This window comes from Solea solea, chromosome 21 (assembly GCF_958295425.1).
Source record: "Solea solea chromosome 21, fSolSol10.1, whole genome shotgun sequence".
Classification (NCBI taxonomy): Eukaryota; Metazoa; Chordata; class Actinopteri; order Pleuronectiformes; family Soleidae; genus Solea; species Solea solea.
Genome location: NC_081154.1, coordinates 5,112,685 through 5,129,098, shown reverse-complemented (window position 1 = coordinate 5,129,098; position 16,414 = coordinate 5,112,685). Strand labels below are relative to the sequence as shown.

At 41.2% G+C, this 16,414-nt stretch overlaps 3 protein-coding genes across 3 annotated transcripts; 2 read left to right on the top strand and 1 right to left on the bottom strand.

Moving 5' to 3' along the window:
- Nucleotides 1-66: 66 nt before the first annotated feature.
- On the top strand, nt 67-5,557 carry wbp2 (WW domain binding protein 2). Its single transcript, XM_058621481.1, has 8 exons — nt 67-343; nt 2,053-2,161; nt 2,889-3,024; nt 3,103-3,195; nt 3,740-3,889; nt 3,980-4,102; nt 4,314-4,390; nt 4,685-5,557. Exons 1-8 carry the CDS (start codon nt 285-287, stop codon nt 4,730-4,732), a joined length of 795 nt encoding a protein of 264 aa, XP_058477464.1. The 5' UTR covers nt 67-284; the 3' UTR covers nt 4,733-5,557.
- A 249-nt stretch (nt 5,558-5,806) lies between these two features.
- Nucleotides 5,807-11,836, bottom strand: trim65 (tripartite motif containing 65). The gene is made up of 8 exons (XM_058621480.1): nt 11,734-11,836; nt 10,114-10,562; nt 9,815-9,910; nt 9,407-9,637; nt 9,118-9,286; nt 8,931-9,020; nt 8,247-8,464; nt 5,807-7,637 (listed from the first exon to the last, which is right to left on the bottom strand). The coding sequence occupies exons 2-8, from the start codon at nt 10,537-10,539 to the stop codon at nt 7,329-7,331; spliced, it is 1,539 nt and encodes a 512-aa protein (XP_058477463.1). The 5' UTR covers nt 10,540-10,562; nt 11,734-11,836; the 3' UTR covers nt 5,807-7,328.
- Nucleotides 11,837-12,506: 670 nt separating this feature from the next.
- Nucleotides 12,507-16,085, top strand: mrpl38 (mitochondrial ribosomal protein L38). Its single transcript, XM_058621219.1, has 9 exons — nt 12,507-12,596; nt 13,242-13,430; nt 13,554-13,685; nt 13,776-13,978; nt 14,855-14,927; nt 15,013-15,058; nt 15,185-15,343; nt 15,612-15,748; nt 15,849-16,085. Exons 1-9 carry the CDS (start codon nt 12,512-12,514, stop codon nt 15,983-15,985), a joined length of 1,161 nt encoding a protein of 386 aa, XP_058477202.1. The 5' UTR covers nt 12,507-12,511; the 3' UTR covers nt 15,986-16,085.
- Nucleotides 16,086-16,414: the final 329 nt, after the last annotated feature.

The following is a 16,414-nucleotide window of genomic DNA, read 5'->3' as shown; positions in this document are numbered from 1 at the left end:
GAAATGTCTCATCTGTTGTTTTTTAGTTTTTCCCATAGTCGTTTTTTTAAGCGATCGTGACGTCACTCAGTGGGCGTGCCTCACGCATGGCGGAAGAGCAGGTGTAACTCAACCGAGTAGCAACATCACAACCGCCGTTATTTCCAGAACAGTGGTGAAGGCTCTTACCGTGGCGGTGGCGGCTCCTCACGGGCCTGTTTATCGACACATTTACTCTCAGAGGAGACGCAGCTTTTAAGTTTGTCCCCTTTTCATTTGGTCGTTGTTCTGTCGGGGCCGTCGGCATGACTCTGAACCAGAACCACTCGGAGTCCGGCGGAGTCATCATCAACAACAGCGAAAGGTAAACGCTAGCGGCCGCGCGGTGCTAGCTGACGCTCACTGCTAACCGCCAGAGTGTCAGTAAACTCGTTTAGAAACAAGAAAATAGCATCACTGTTGTGTCTGCAGCTAATAAACATACAAATGAAGATACTTGACAGGTTACAGCAGCAAGACGTAAATTAACAGTTTTAACAAAGCTGTCTCACAGTTAGCCAACCAGCTCTAACTTCATTTATTTTCAATGACAACTTTTAGCATCTGTTAGCTAACTATCACACAGACTGTACAAAATATAGTCAGTATTCCAGATATATTTAATTCCTCGGGAGTTATGCCCAGTCATATCCCATAATCGATCAATCTGCCGACTATTTTCTCGATTAATCGAGTACTTGTTCAGCCATAAAATGTCAGAAAATGTTGATCGGTGTTTCCAAAACAATGAAATGATGGTGTTGTCAAATGTCTTGTCTCCGACCCGAAATTATTCATTATATTTCTGTTACAAGGAGCAAAGAAACCAGAGAATATCAACATTGGAGGAGCTGAAAACTCAGAAAACCTATTTTAATCATTTAAAAAAAACAAACATTGAAAACCGATCAAATCGATTAGCAAAAGAGTTTAGTGATCTATTAATCGTTTCAGCCCAACTAGTCAGGATTAAATGACTTTACTAAATTACTAGCTAATTTCAAGTTATCTGTAATGACAATTTACACAATTTGGAAGACAAAAGATATTTTAAATATTTATTTTGACAGGGAAGAATTTCATTTTTGATATCTCGTAATACGTAAGCAGTCTAGCTATTAAATGTTAAAATGGCTTGTTATGACATTGAGATGTAAAGCAACTACAAGCAAATGTGGCCTCCATGTGTCTGATGTGTTATTGTACCAGAACTGTGGGACACTTTGACTTAAACCTGGCCTTTAATCTGTTATATCACCACTGCAGTCAGCTATAGCAGGTTACATGTGATGTAATGTATATGTTTACAGTATATACTCTAATATCTTTTCAGTTTCAGACATGGCAATCTAAGGATTTTTCAGACTTCTCTTAATCGGTACACAATCACTTCCCTGTGTGATGCTGTATAACATTTTAAATCTATTTGTTTGCTGTTGTCTATTGTTATTTTAAGTATGACAGTTGTCATTTAGGGATGCTATCCTCTCTCTGCTCAGTTTATTCAACTTTTATATAATTTGCTATTGTATTTATTTGTTTAAAATATATGATCTTATTCAATTTAATGAAATTGTAACATTAAATGAACATTCATGGCAACATTGTGCTGCTGTGTTGCTCTGTAGAAAAATGTTTGTTTTGATTTGTCACTTCCAGAAAGTGCAAGTTATTATATTCATTATCAGTCTATCTTTTGACTATTTTCTCAATTAATCGATTAGTCGTTTGGTCCACAAATAATGTAAAAATGATTTTCCCAATCTCATGACAGTAAACTTGTTTAAAAACAATAAAAGAACATAACTTTTGTGTCTTTAGCTAATAAAGATGAAGATAAGTGACATGTTCCAGCAGCAAGACTTCAGTGAACAGTTTTAACAAGCAATAGCTTAATTAAAGCTATAATATATAATATGATGAATTATATCATATATTTAAATTGAGACTGGTGAGAAGGTGATGAAAATGTTTAGAATTTTTTTCTTTTCCCTGTTGAAATCTGTGTTTTCTGTGTCTACTTCTTGTCACTAGTGTGTTGATGAACTATGATAACGTGGAGCTGGTTTTCTGTGATGTGGAACGTCTGCCTGAAGCCTTCAGGAAGAGCAAGAAGGGCAGCATCTATTTAACTCCATACAGGGTGAGAGACGAGACCCAGGGTCTCTGTTTTGAATGTGGTGCATCATAATGTTGCGCTGGAAAAGCTGCGGACTCTGCGACTAGATGGATAAAGACGTCTAATTTTTATGCCTCTTGCTAATCAGAGCTAATCAGAGCTGGGGCAGTCAAATACGGAGTCGTCTGACCTGGAAGTGACACCCATTTCTATTTATTCCCACTGCAGACAAAACACAGATATTAGTTATTATTGGGCCTTTTGTGCAGCATAAATGGGGCTTTTGTTTCTGTGTTAGAGGAAAACCAATGATTTGGTTGGTTTGTTATGTATATTATATCTGCTGTTAAGTAACTAATTGTCATTTTTTTCATCCCAAATTGTACATGTCAATGTTTACTTTTTAGTTTATGTAAAACACAGACTGGAGAGGCAGACTTTGATTAGTGAAGGTTAAGCACATTTTGTGTGTGTCTTTTGTAATGAATTATATTCTGTCAGATGGAGGAGACAAAGAAAACCCAGCCAAACAATTTGGCACACAAAAAATGAATAGGCATCATAATTTCACCCTTTGGCTGCACTGATTTGTAGAGATTTGCATTGGCCAATGAAAAACCCATATTGGAATGTGTTACCACTTACACTGCCTGTTTTTAAATCCCTTCTTGAAACTCGCCTCAGTGAGATGTTGCTTTTATGTTCCTTCTATTGTTGATGTCTTGTTTCCTCCTCCACCGTTTGCCCTCAGATGATCTTCCTGGCCAAAGGCCGTGATGCTCTGCAGTCGTTCATGATGCCCTTCTACCTGATGAAGGGCTGCGAGGTGAAGCAGCCTGTACTGGGAGCCAATTACATCAAAGCCACCATCAGTGCAGAGGCTGGAGGTAAATACTGCACGTCTGTGTAAAATTCTGTGACCGTTACGTTCGTTCAGTACAGTAAATGTTTCATTTGTCTTGCAGGCGGCTGGGAGGGCAGTGCCACTTTCAAGCTCGTCTTTGGTGCTGGAGGAGCCATAGAGTTTGGCCAGTACATGCTGACGGTTGCAGCTCAGGGTAAAATCCTATTATTTTACAGTTTATAAATCCATATTCACCTGGATTAACTGGTAAGGCAACTCTCACCAGTCTACCACAGGTGAAAAGGGAGTGTATCACCCCACAGTGGAGGTGGACACATCTAATTCAGTAAATAGATTCTCCCCCAATGCTTGTTCACTGGGATCGATGTCCAGTTGAACAGCGACTTAAATGTGCATCGAAATGAAGCAGCAGAAATCATTTCTCACTGTCTCTCAGCAGCTGCAGCTTCATTCATTCACTAACTTCCTGACTTAGCATTTTGATCCGCAGTGGTTTTTGTCTTATCATCAGCTGTTTTTGTAGCGTGTTGTGTCTTCCCCTGAATGAGCAGCTCTATGTGCTCCGTGCACACTCACACTCGATGCAACATGTAATTAATGTGTAAATTGTCAAGGAATTGTTTAATTAAGTTGCTGTCTGCATTTATTTTGATTCTATGGCTGTAGCATTGTCAAAAAAATGTTCACGTGAGTGCTTCTGCTGTTTCTTCACCTTCTGTCGCGTGTGTGTGTGTCAGCATCCAGAGGTCAGCCAGTGACTCCTGGGTTTGGTGGATGCCCCTACATGGCCAACGGAGCCTACGCCTACCCTCCTCCTCCGTCCGCTAATGGGATGTACCCAGCTGCTCCTCCGCCTGGCTACTCCTACCCCAACCCTCCTCCTCCAGGTGTGCTTTTTTTTTTCCCCTCATTAATTAATGTCAGAGTAGACGTCTCCAGGCGTTCACACAAGCCTGTCTAACGTCACTGCTTCACAGGTGGATTCTACCCAAGCCCTCCCGCATTTGACGCCTCCGCCTCCTACATCCCTCCACCTCCATACTCAGCTCCTCTGGGTCAGCAGCCCCCACATGATCCAGACCTTCCTTCCTCTGCAGCAGGTGAGGCCCTCACTCGTTTATTTGATGAATAACGAGAGGGGTAGAGATTATATCTCCCAGTCGGATGTGGTCATATGTTGGCAGGGAAAGGGAAGTGTGGGGCTCTCTGCTAGAGCTGCTACCCACGTGACCTGACCTCGGATAAGTGGTTGACGATGGATTAATGGATGGATGTAACAAATGAAACCCCCTCTCCTTCACTTTTTCCCAGCGGAGGCCAAAGCGGCCGAAGCAGCAGCGAGTGCCAGCGGTGCCACACTGCCCCCTACACACGTGTATCTGCCACATGTAAGTCACAGTGTTAAAAGGAGATATCTGGCCCTGAGATTATCTCCTCTGAAACACACTGGTTGAGTTTAGTTGAAGTGCCTGCAACATGTTTTTAAATTTTTAATTTTTCCCTTGAAATGTTTGTATTTGCCATATGTAAAGATATGATATGGGATTTTAAAAAGTTAAAGCACAGTTTAAAGTAGGTTTAACAGATTGAGTCTTTGGGAAACAGAATTCAGAAAAACAAAACAAATGTAAGGCAGGTTTTTTGTAATAATTTTCAATTTTAACTTAAATTTCTCTCTATAGGACAAACCTCCTCCTTACTCTCCTCCAGAGGACAAGAAGAACCAGTAGATGAGCTCCTTGTCGCCCTCTTTCCTCTCTTCTCTCCTGCTTCCTCGATCCAATTAGATCATATTGTTTCTCATTCCATCAACTGCTCTTCTTCAATTTCCTTTATTCTTTAACATCATTGCTGCTTTCCCGTCATCCCTTTTCCTTTTACCTTAATTCCATCCTTTCCCCCCTACATCTCAGTGAGAACCTTTCACATTCCTTTTAATGATTTGAATATGTTAATCGGCTTCTTTCCCCTCTTTAGAAGCACCTTAATGTGATGGAAATTTGAAGTATTAGCTGTAGAAGGTTGCTGAGGACACAGTGGGTCCAGATTTTGGGACTTTTAGATGCTGTAGTTGAGGGAAAACTTTGTAATCTGAATAATTTAGCATTTATTGCCTTGCAAGTGTCCCAAAAATAATACGCTTACCTTAAAACGTTAGTTTCAGCAGTGCCACGAAGCTCACTGTAAATTTTTTATGACCGTTTATGGAAACCAAACTGAATCTATAATAATGTTAATTGCGTCGCTAAGGTAACAAGAGACCAGCTGAATGCCAGTCTTTTATTTTTCTATCATTTGTGTGTACAGGCTTTTAATAAAAAAAAAATACTTTAAAAATGAGATATTTTCTCAAGAACACTAAACATAGAAGAAAGACAGCGTTTCTCCACGACACGAGTGAAGAGATTACAGCAGCATAGATCCTCAGCAGTGACGCCCTGATCCTGGATTAGGGATTATTTACAATGTTCAGGAGCAGAGCAGTCATCATTCAGTGATGTCACTACACATCCTCTTTTGTCACGTCTCAGAACGTTCCAGAAAAAAAAAAAAGGTCACACTCGCCGCCTCCCTGCTTCATTCTTCCAAACACACTGTACATTTAAATGCGTCACGACAGGATTTCAGTCAAGTGTTTCCTTCCCGCTGTGGTCGTCACGTTTGAGGTCAGTGTTCCAGTCTGAACCTCCTCTTTCTCCCTCTGTGGTCACTTATCTATACTCTGTACCCGTTGGCTGAATATTTGCACTTTCAGAATGCTATGCATCAGGCTCCTGCTCTGTCACAGCTGTGTGCGTGCGCGCGATAACAATAATAATCATATATGTATTTATTTCAAACTAATTTATTGAAGAATTTGTGTAAAATGGCTCAAATACGAAAAACAAAGCATGACTGCAGTTAATGCATGAAACACACTGGAGTGGATTGTTATTAAATGGATTTTGATTCATGTGGAACAAAGCAGTGTTTGTTGGGTTTTTTTTATTTCTACAGTGACTATTGAAGAATGATGGGTTTTCCCACTTTGAACATGCCAAGACTCCTGGGTGAGAGGAGTTATGTTTTATATTCTGAAAATGTGCTTTCCCCAAAACTTGTGCAAATCCACAGCAGTTTTCCCAAAACACTGGTGTACGAAGTCCTGAGCCTCGAGGTGGATTCAACCTCCCGAACGTCACAGCGATGCTGTCCAAGTGCTCGTGATTTTAAAAACAAAACAAAAGTCTATAGAATACAGCAGATTCCAGTACAACATTGTCACAGGAAGGACAATGAGTTTGCACCTTCAGCTCAGGTCCCAACGTGATTACATGGCACTTTCCCTTTTTAACGTCCCGTTTTCAGTAGTAACATTCAGATCCCTGCATTTAGAGTGGATTGTAGTACTTGAAGGACAATGAAATCAAACAGGTTTTTTTTTTTGTATTGTATCGTACTGTGTGCACAGCATCATTAAGTGGTCTGTTGACTGGATTCTGCCTGATGAAAATGTATGATGTTTCTACTTGTTTTCAGCTGAATAAGTCCACAGTTTGTGTTTCTAGGCATGGGATGAATGAAGTCGCAATTATCTCAACTAATACAATCGTTTCACAATATAAAATGTTTTAAAATGGCTCTCAGGCTCCCCCTTGTGGTACTTTCAGTAGAACTGTATGTAGTCGAGTTGGGCAAAGTCAATATTAGCAATGTTTCCCATTCAAAATGATCCTGATAACACAAATTGAACACAATCGACTTAATTTGAGAGGGATAAAATCGTATACTGTCCCATGTCTAGGTGACGATACCTTAACAAATGGCTTTTTAAAAAAAGTGCCCTTTTTCTTTAATACTTATTTTGTTGCTATGACTCTTGTGTCTGTGCGTGAGTTTCATCTACTTCCAATAGAGGAACCAGATTTTTGTGTAATAAATTCACTGGTCGTCGAGAAAGGGAAAAAGTATTTTGTGCAGTAAATGTTCAATAATCTGACACATTGAGCTGAGACTACTCTGAAAATAAAAGACCAGTCTATTTCCTATTTGCTATTAAAAAACAAAAAAAAAACTGAATATTGTAGAGCAGTCATAAAACTAGATCCTCAAGGACCTTTTTAGGGTTTCCCTCCATTTGCTCTGTCATTGTGTTGTTAAGAGATAACGTACAGCAAATAAAACAAAGTAGTTAATTTTGGGGGCGAGAAAGCCCACTGTCAGTCAACTCTCCTGCTTCAAACAGAAGCTTAAAATATAAAAAAGGAAAGAGTTTTGTTTTTTTCAAAAGTGTTGTTGAGACAGCTGGCGCCCACATTCCATCATCACTTCTCTTCCTGCGTCGGCTCACGCGGAGCAGAGGGTGATGCTGACCCCCTCTCCTATCCAGCAGGCGGGGAAGAGCTCGTGGGTGAAGGCACAGTGGAAGGCGTGGAGCCTCGTCTGCCCGTCTCCATAGTAGGTGAGTGTCCCCGCCTCGTAGTCCAGCAGCATTCCAATGCGCCTGTGCTTTGAGTGTCCCATCAGCGTCTCCCGCCTGCCGTTGTGCCAGGCGTTGAGCTGATGCTCGTCCAGTTGCAGGCTCCACGACAGGTCGTTCATACCCACCATGCACTGCTTACCCTTCTCCTTCCTGGGCAGGGCCTCATAGGTCACCTGGTCAGGAAATGGCAGGGAGAGAGTAGGGCTGAATTTAGAGACCAATTTAACAGACTAAGTCAACAATAGCTTCAGGATGTGCTCTGAACTTTTTCTTCTTCTAAGGCAGCCTCTTTAAGCTGGAAATACAAGTATGGACACCACTCTCATCTCTCCACATCAAAGTCCATAGAGAAAATCAGCTATTTTTACATCACAGCACACAGGAGTTGTTGATCGACTGCTGCCTCCAGTGAGTTAAAAATCTAATTTTGTGATTTCGATGTTTGACATATTTTGTTTGGATTTACCAAGGTGACACAAACTCACCAAACAGGGCAGCAGTGGACCAGCAGCTCCTGTGTCACTGCGAGCTAAAAACATTGCTTTTCTCTATGGACTTTGGTGTGGGAGAGTGAGCTGTTAACAAATGTCAGTTTCCAGTCAGAAAAGGTTATATAATGACAAGATATAGCAGTGAACGGCAGCCATGTTTTCAGTAAGAGGCAGTTTCTGTGACTTAAAAAAAACCCTGAATTATCTCTTTAATTCTCCTTATTGTCACTTATTTCATATGCTCCTAAAATGGCGAGCAGGTAAGTCAGTTCGGAGAGAACCCGTCCTTACCCCCAGGTAGGCCCACGGCTTGGACACCTCCAGCTCCCAGTAGTGCCGCCCATGCGTGAAGCCCTGAAAGCAGAGAACCTGCCAGGTGTGATCGAATCGGGCTTCGTGAGCCGTGGTGGGTCGCGGTCCGGAAGTCAGGTGCTCCGCCCTCCGGTTCTCCTGAGACAGGGACAGGTGTCCGTTGGCCGTACGAGGGTCGAAGGTGAGAGAGCATCGGTCTGTGAAGACAACAAAGCAGAGAGCTGCGTGTCATTAAAGGTGATTTTTTTGTTGTTGATGTTATTATTTCGTCTCAGTTTCTTGAACAGAAACGATGCATCAACGTTATTTGTTAGTTTCTGAAAAAGCAAAACTGTCAGATGTTTCACCTCTCATCCAAGTCATGTTGCCTACAGCTAACTACGGAGAAATAACTTCTGAAACTCTTTGTAGGCTCTTATTTGTATTTTCAGTCACGGCCAGTCCTCTCACTTTACTAGCACGTTGCTTTTCCTTCATGACGTAAAATAATCACTTCCTGTGTGCAGGATGGGAATGTCACCGGGGGGGAACTAATTTAACAATGCTTTGAATCTTAGGGAGATTTGTTTTTATTTAAAAGCGACACGCTACAGATTTATTGTGTTATGTCACTACTGTCCTTTTGTCAATGGGTTAAAAAAGGTAAAACAAATAAAGACTCACAAGCGCTGAGGCCCTCTTTACCAGCAGGGTGACACGGAGCAGCTGGACTGGGAACCACAGCTCCGATCGGCCTCTTGTCCTGAGGGGAACCTTGAAACCAGAGACCATGATAAGAACAGAGGGAAGGCGGAGTATGGAAGCAACTGTGGTTAAATTCAGGCTAACTCTCTTTCTGAAGGCAGGTTACCATCTTTGTCCTGACCCACAGCCGTGCTCACAGCTCGATCCAGGTCCTCCGACACCAGCTTGGAGACACGGGACAGGATTTCGGTGACGCCACTTAACCGATCCTGAAGGTTAGGAGCTACGTCTATGGGAATGTCCTTAAAACGTGGAACCTCTACGAGCATTGATTCCTGTGCAGAGACACGTATCAGTCAAAGTCACAAAGTAAAGCTGGGACGTAAACTGATATAGTAAAGATTGCTCTATTTGTGTCTAATGAAAGCGAAAGCTAAAGTCAGTTAAGGTCAAACCTTGATGAGCTCAGTATCAGAGAGTTTATGCAGACCAGCGATCTGGTCTTGGCTCTCTTGGAGTCTCTGTGCGTTCTCCTCCAGCTCAGCCAGTCGTGCTTCCGCCTCAGTGATGGCGCCCTCTTTCTGCTCGTCGATGAAAAGCTGTGTGGCCTCCTGTTTCTCGGCCAGAACCTTAATCAGGGACTCGAACTTGACGCTGACCCAGGTTGAAGTCTGTTGAAGAGTCACCTGTTGGTGGAAAACCAACCAAGAAACTTTTACACCTCCTTCAAGGGTAAAAACTTTTTTTTTTCTTAAATGATCTCTGTTTCCATTCACACGTTTTATGCTTAAAATCGAAAATGTGCAAAAAAACGGGCAGATGGAAAGTCACCTATTGTGATTGTGAGCGTAGCTGAAACATACCTTTGCTTGACTGATATTGTCAGCTAAGTCATTTATCCTCTTCTGCGTTTCTTCAATGAGTTTTCCAACCTCTTTACTCTTCCTCTCCAGCAGCAGCTGTAAAGACAATCAATCAAACTGAAAGTGAGGGAGGGAGGTAAAATAAAAATCGAACACAAAACAAAAACAGTTAAATAGAATAAAGAATCCAGTTAAAGGAGACTTGAGAAAATCTAAACTTCACAAAAGTGGACAGTGTTACGGCTAAACTGACTCGTCTCAGTTGACGAAAAGACGCTTTGGCAATTCTGATACTGCACCTCTTGATTTTCCCTCTCAGCCTCCAACAGGACTTTTTCATGGGCCTCGCATTCAGAGATCCCACACTCGCAGCACACCGACATCCTGTCCTGTCTGCAGTAATACACCAGGGGCTTTTTATGGCGATCGCACAGCAGCATGGCTCTGGCCACCTCACCCCTCATGAGCGACTCTCTACAGGGGTGGCCACCGCTGTTCGCGGCCTCCGTCAGGACGGACAGGGACACGTTTCGCTTGAGGACGGGCCTGCTGTCGAACGCCGTGTTGCAGATGGGGCAATGAGGTCCGATGTCCGCCTTGCTCTTGGTGTCCCAGTGAGTGGTGATGCACTTTTTACAGAAGGTGTGTCCGCAGGGGATGGTCACAGGGATCAGGAAACGATCCAGACATATGATACACATCAGGGTAGAATTCTGGGAGTCCATCTCTGAAGAAAGACCAGACAGTTCTAAGGGGGGGGGAAGGGGAAACTGTGAGGATATATGGGTTTATCAACACATCAGGTTATCATATCCTGTTCATTAAAGGGATAGTTTAGGTGTTTTTCAGAGAGAAAAAACATTTACCATGCCAGAATATTTAGGAGAGTAGCAGCTCTTGATGTTTTTTGGATACATTGTGGTTTGGACATTTTTTTAATTCTAATGTGTAATAGTGTAAGTGTAATATGATTGTGTTTAATCAACAGTGTAGTATAGTTTGTTATTCTTTATTACATTCATAATTACACATATATACTCATATATATTTTTTTGTTCTATGCCAGGTTAAAAAATGTAATACATACATGTCAGGGAAATTTTTTTATATATTTATGTTTTCATCTCTGCATTAGGATATACTGCAGTAGTTTAAATGCAGTGACACATCACAATTTCAAACCGTAACACTTTGAATATTAAAAATAGACCTCCTTAAAATAGATGTCCTTAAAAAGTTGGTGCAGTCTTCTGGTTTGCTAGTTGATTCCAACTAGGAAGTAAGAATATACTGCATAGCCACCAGGGGGTCATTGCTGTTTATTGCTAGCTAAATATCTTCAATGTAACATTAAGTAAATTTGGAAAATGATGTTACCAATTAGGGAAAAATAGATAATAAAGCTGTGTATCTGTGACTTTCCCGTTGTGAGTGTTGAGGTTTAAAAATGTACTGTACATTTTAATAGATGACACTGAATTAAAGTCAAATCAAATTCCTATATCCCCACATACAAACCCATACCTAGAAAGAAAAATCACGAACTGTCCCTTTAACAGCTCAAAAATCTCTATATTTTTGTGTTAATGTCATACATGGTGCCTTTGACACTGACATGTTTCATTTACATAAAGGAACGGCTCATTAAACTGACTCTATTTTTTGTAAAGATGGGACTAAACATTGACAAAGCACACTAATAATATGAATAAATAATAATAGCAAGGCTCAGTCTGAATGTGACGTTAGCGGCTAGCGTTAGCCTACAGTCAGGTCAGTCCATGTTAGCTAGGTCTCCTGGGGACAAATAATGGTCCCCACGTTAAAGCGGGACAGCGGTTCCACTGCGTAATAGTGCACATTTATTCTCGCACACGCCAAAATGACACAACACAAACACGACACCGCCGTTTTCTTACCGCTTTTAACAGATAAAATCGCTCATAGCATCTGACTGTGGACAGTGAATATCGCTAGATGAAGCTTCCCCTGATGATGACGACAAAACGATGAGAGATGATGCCTTCACGGGTTGTCGGGAAAACGAGGTGTAGATTAGGGAAAATTGGACTCTCTAAATTGTCCATCGGTATGAGAGTTGAATGGTTGTTTTGCCTCTGTGTGGCCCTGTGATGGACTTGTCTAGCCTTTCACCTTATGTCAACTAGGGTTGCAAATGAATGAATACATTTTGCATCATAAATGTGTTATTTAGCTGTGAACTATATATATCAAAACAAAAACTTTTAATTTAAAATGATGTGCAACAGGGCCCTATATCTCAAAATGACCTGGGGGCCAGTGAAGTTCTAGTCTGTCCACAACAGGTCAAGGAAAAAAATAAACAGTTTAGTAATTTGTTATTAACATGATATCCTTATATTAATAACTCAGTATGTTGCAATTAAAAATTTTTTAGAATGATGTTGCACAACATTAATTAATTAATTTTCTCTATTTGTTTTGATATACAGTATATGTATAGTTCACAACAAAATAACATATTTACGATGCAAAATGAATCTGTATTTCACAAAAAACAGAGGGAAATAAAGTGGAATCAAAACTCTAAATCAAAAATAACATGTAGACAAGTGTAATTAATACTCTAGACAAGCTTGTACGGTCTGTTTAAAAAAAGAAAATCTCCTGTCGGCCACCGTATCCTTGACAGAAAAAAACGATTATCAGACCAAGATGGCGCTGCGCGCAGTGTGTACCGCTGCTCTGCGCTCTGGGACAGATTTAGGGGTCAATAATGCCAGGACGTTTGTCACCACAGGTATAAAAGCAGTATTTACTATTATTCTTTACCCGATTACATGTACTTCGTATCCCGGCTTTAATATTGCATTTACAGGGTGTTTATGTCATTGTACGCCAGAGTGAAGCAGACCTCTGTTAGACTACATGTGGTTTTTCTTTCCTGTTGGATTAAAGATATTAAAACCAAACTCCTTAGACAAAATGGAACAATTAAGCGTAAACTTGGTCGTAAATGCCGATTGTCGTATAAAAACATGGCATTAAAGCCAGCGTTCAACTCGTTATAGTGTCAGCACTGATTCGGCTATCTCATGTTGGTATTAAAAATGTACTTTACACTATTTGTTTGAGGGAACGTTGTCAAAAACAATGCATTTGGTGTATTTATACATGTGCAAGAAAACTGTCAAATATTCAACATTGCATGGAGCTTATTTATAAGTTAGCTGGTCAGTTTTCAACTTCTGCTTCAAACAACATTATTGGAAGAAAGTACACAAAGTACAGTATATTGTGATTGCTTTTTGGAGACATCTGACCTTATAATGAAATTAAATAACTTGAATTACAATCTCTAAAATAGTTTTTAACGATAGGAATAAGCCGATGTGATAAACACTATTATTTTCCATATAAACAGCTATGTTTTTCCACTTGACAGCATTCCTCTGCAAGCGGAGACCTCCACTGGGTCCACTCCCAAATCAAGACATTGACGTTACGGACCTGGAGGCGCTAGAGAAGTACCGCAGCTACACTCTGTACCTCAAACAAGCGGAGGAAGCGAAAAACAAACCTGTGTGGTGGAAGTCTTACAAGGGCTACATGGAAAAAAGTGACCCTGAACATGGTGAGGATACCTTTTTTCACTGTAAATCCCTGAGTTGTGTGAGCACATCAGTAGAAAAATGTATTGGTTGGCCTTTCGGACCTCCGTGAGTCCACAGTGTGACAGAATTGAGTTTGTTTGCAGGCGTGGAGAAAGTGGATATTGGCTTTCCGTTCATTCGACCCAGCAGGACCAAAGAATTGAGGGAGCGAAAGCAAGTAATCAAAGACAACAAGAAGAATGCTGAGCTGGAGAGGGCTCTGCGTTTGCGCACTTGTAAGTTCACAAACATTCTTACAAGTTCACATTTTCATTGTTAAACAATAAAAAGGTCAAGTTTTTCTATTTCACCCAAACCCTCCCCAGTTAAGATCCCTCTGGATCGGGTCCAGGAGACCTGGATGAAGATAAGTGGTCCATATCAAATAAAGAGACTGGCAGAGCACTATGGAGTCTTCACAGATCTCTTCCCCACGGCCTACTTTATACCTCAGGTGTCGCTACATATCTCTTATAGCCAGGACACCAGTGGTCAGGTGCATCATGGAAACCGGCTGACGCCAACAGAGGTACACTATAGGAATGGAAGTTTAAACATCTCTTCATCTGGCTTTTTAAGACCAGCTGAAGTTTAAAGTGATAGATCGGGTTTTTGAAGTGTGATTGTATGACAAATTGGCACATAACCCCTTTCACACCAGCAGGGCCCTGTGCCGGTTCCAGTTTTTTGAACTGGCCAAAATAAAATTGGTTTGTAACCTGAAAAATCACAAAATAGTTTTTCTTCCTCTCCAACCATGACATCACCAGTGGGTGTGTCATATTCTGAGTTGAGTATTGGAGATTTAGCCAGTGGTGCGTTAACTTTTGCTGGAGTAACGTCCTCCCACTTTGGTTCCTCGAGAACAGCACCAGAACCAGAACTGTATCTGTCTGAAAGCACAAGGAAAGAACTATTTTAGGCTCATAAAAGCGACTTCATCTACTATGAATCTTGTAAATATGTTTGTAAACCACTCACCCTCCCACACCAAAGCCCGTAGAGAAAATCAGTCATTTTAGCTTGCATGGACATGGGAGCTGCTCATCTATTGCTGCATCATTTGATACGTTTGTGATGCTGAGGCAAATTCCAACAAAGGCCTTCAAACACAGAAGTCACAAAATTACACATTTGAACGTACTAATGGAGGCAGCAGGGGGTCAACGACTCCTGTTCACAGCGCTATAAAATTGCTGATTTTCTGGAGTTGGAGAGTAAACGGTTTACAAACGTATGTTTCCAGTTGGAAAAGTTGCTCTAATGGAGAGGTGAAGCAGTGAATATAAACCTAAGATATCAGGAGCCACAGATTGCTTACAACCACACTTCAAGAACCCATAACTACCCTCTTCTACATCTTGCATCAGTATAACGTTATGTCCACATGTTGTTGTGATTCCAGGCAGCGTCTGCTCCTCAGATCACCTTTGACGCAGAGGAAGGCTCCCTGTGGACCCTCATGCTCACATGTCCAGGTCAGCCTTATGCTCCAGACAATAACATCATCAGCTTTTTTAAGAATTTATTGTTTTAAATAACCTATTTTATACGCTCCTTCAGATGAGCATCTTGTGGATAACGAGGCAGAATACATCCACTGGCTCGTGTGAGTATTTCATTATTTATTACTTAAGTGGTGGGTCTCAGTCTGTGGGTTCGTTGTGTGAAATTGCTGTAACGTGAAGTGTGTGATGACTGTGTGACGTGTGCCTTGAATGACGTGTCTGTGTAGAGGGAACATACCAGGTGGAGCGGTGCAGTCTGGAGAGGAGCTGTGCCACTACCTGCCGCCATTTCCCGCCAAAGGAACAGGATTCCACCGCTACGTTTACGTCCTCTTCAAGCAGGAGGCGCTTATTGACTTCCAACAGGATGTCAGGCCTTCACCGTGGTGAGAAATGCAGTCGACACACACATTGTTTTCCTAGTGTTTCATATAATTTGGTTAAATGTATAATTTTTTTATGCGCACAGTGTAAAAGGGATGGAAAAATGACCTAATCTGCATTTATACTGATATTCTATACTTCTTCATTTGCCTGTTTTTCTGTTTGTTGCTGGTTTTCTTTGACTTACTGAATGAATTACAAAATGACAATTAAAGCTGACCTGAATTGACACTTAAACTAAGTGTGTTCTGCTTCTCACCTCCTTGTCAGCCATTCTCTGGCAGATCGAACATTCAAGACGATGGATTTCTACAGGAAGCATCAGGACAACCTGACACCTGCAGGCCTGGCCTTCTTCCAGTGCCAGTGGGACGAATCGGTCACCAACACCTTTCACAACACCCTCAGTGAGACTCGCTTACACGTTCAAAAGCACAAATTACATCCCATTTAAGAACATATTGGTAATAATGAGGTGTGTCTTGTCTCGTGTCCTGTCCCTTGCAGACATGAGGGAGCCTGTGTTCGAGTTCATCCGTCCTCCAGTGTACCACCCTCCGCAGGTCAAATACCCTCATAATCAGCCACTGCGCTACCTGGACAGATACAGAGACGGGAAGCCGCACACCTTTGGAATCTACTAGTCAAGCAAAAAATTGAGGAAAAATCCCCTAAACCGTTTTTCCCTAATGTAGAATTTTGGCATATTTATGTTAATGATAATAAAGATTATTTCTAATGTGATGTTGCATGTTTTTTTTGTCCTTAATCAAAGTTCAGGGAAGTTTGTAAAGTGAGTAATGAGAAATTAGATAATGCAATAGCACCTTTTCACCACTAGATGTCACTGTGCTTCCTGAGTTTGAAAGCCATCAAAAACAACAGTTTATTCACCTATCACTACTAATTAGTAGTACTATGGATGGCTTGATATCATGTTTTTTTATCCAATAAGACAAACCTCAAGTGTCAATAAACATATTTATCAAAGCCATTTCAAGCACTTTTACAAAGACACTTTTAACTAATAATTATATAGAGGGATTATAAGTAACCGCACAAACCTCAATCTA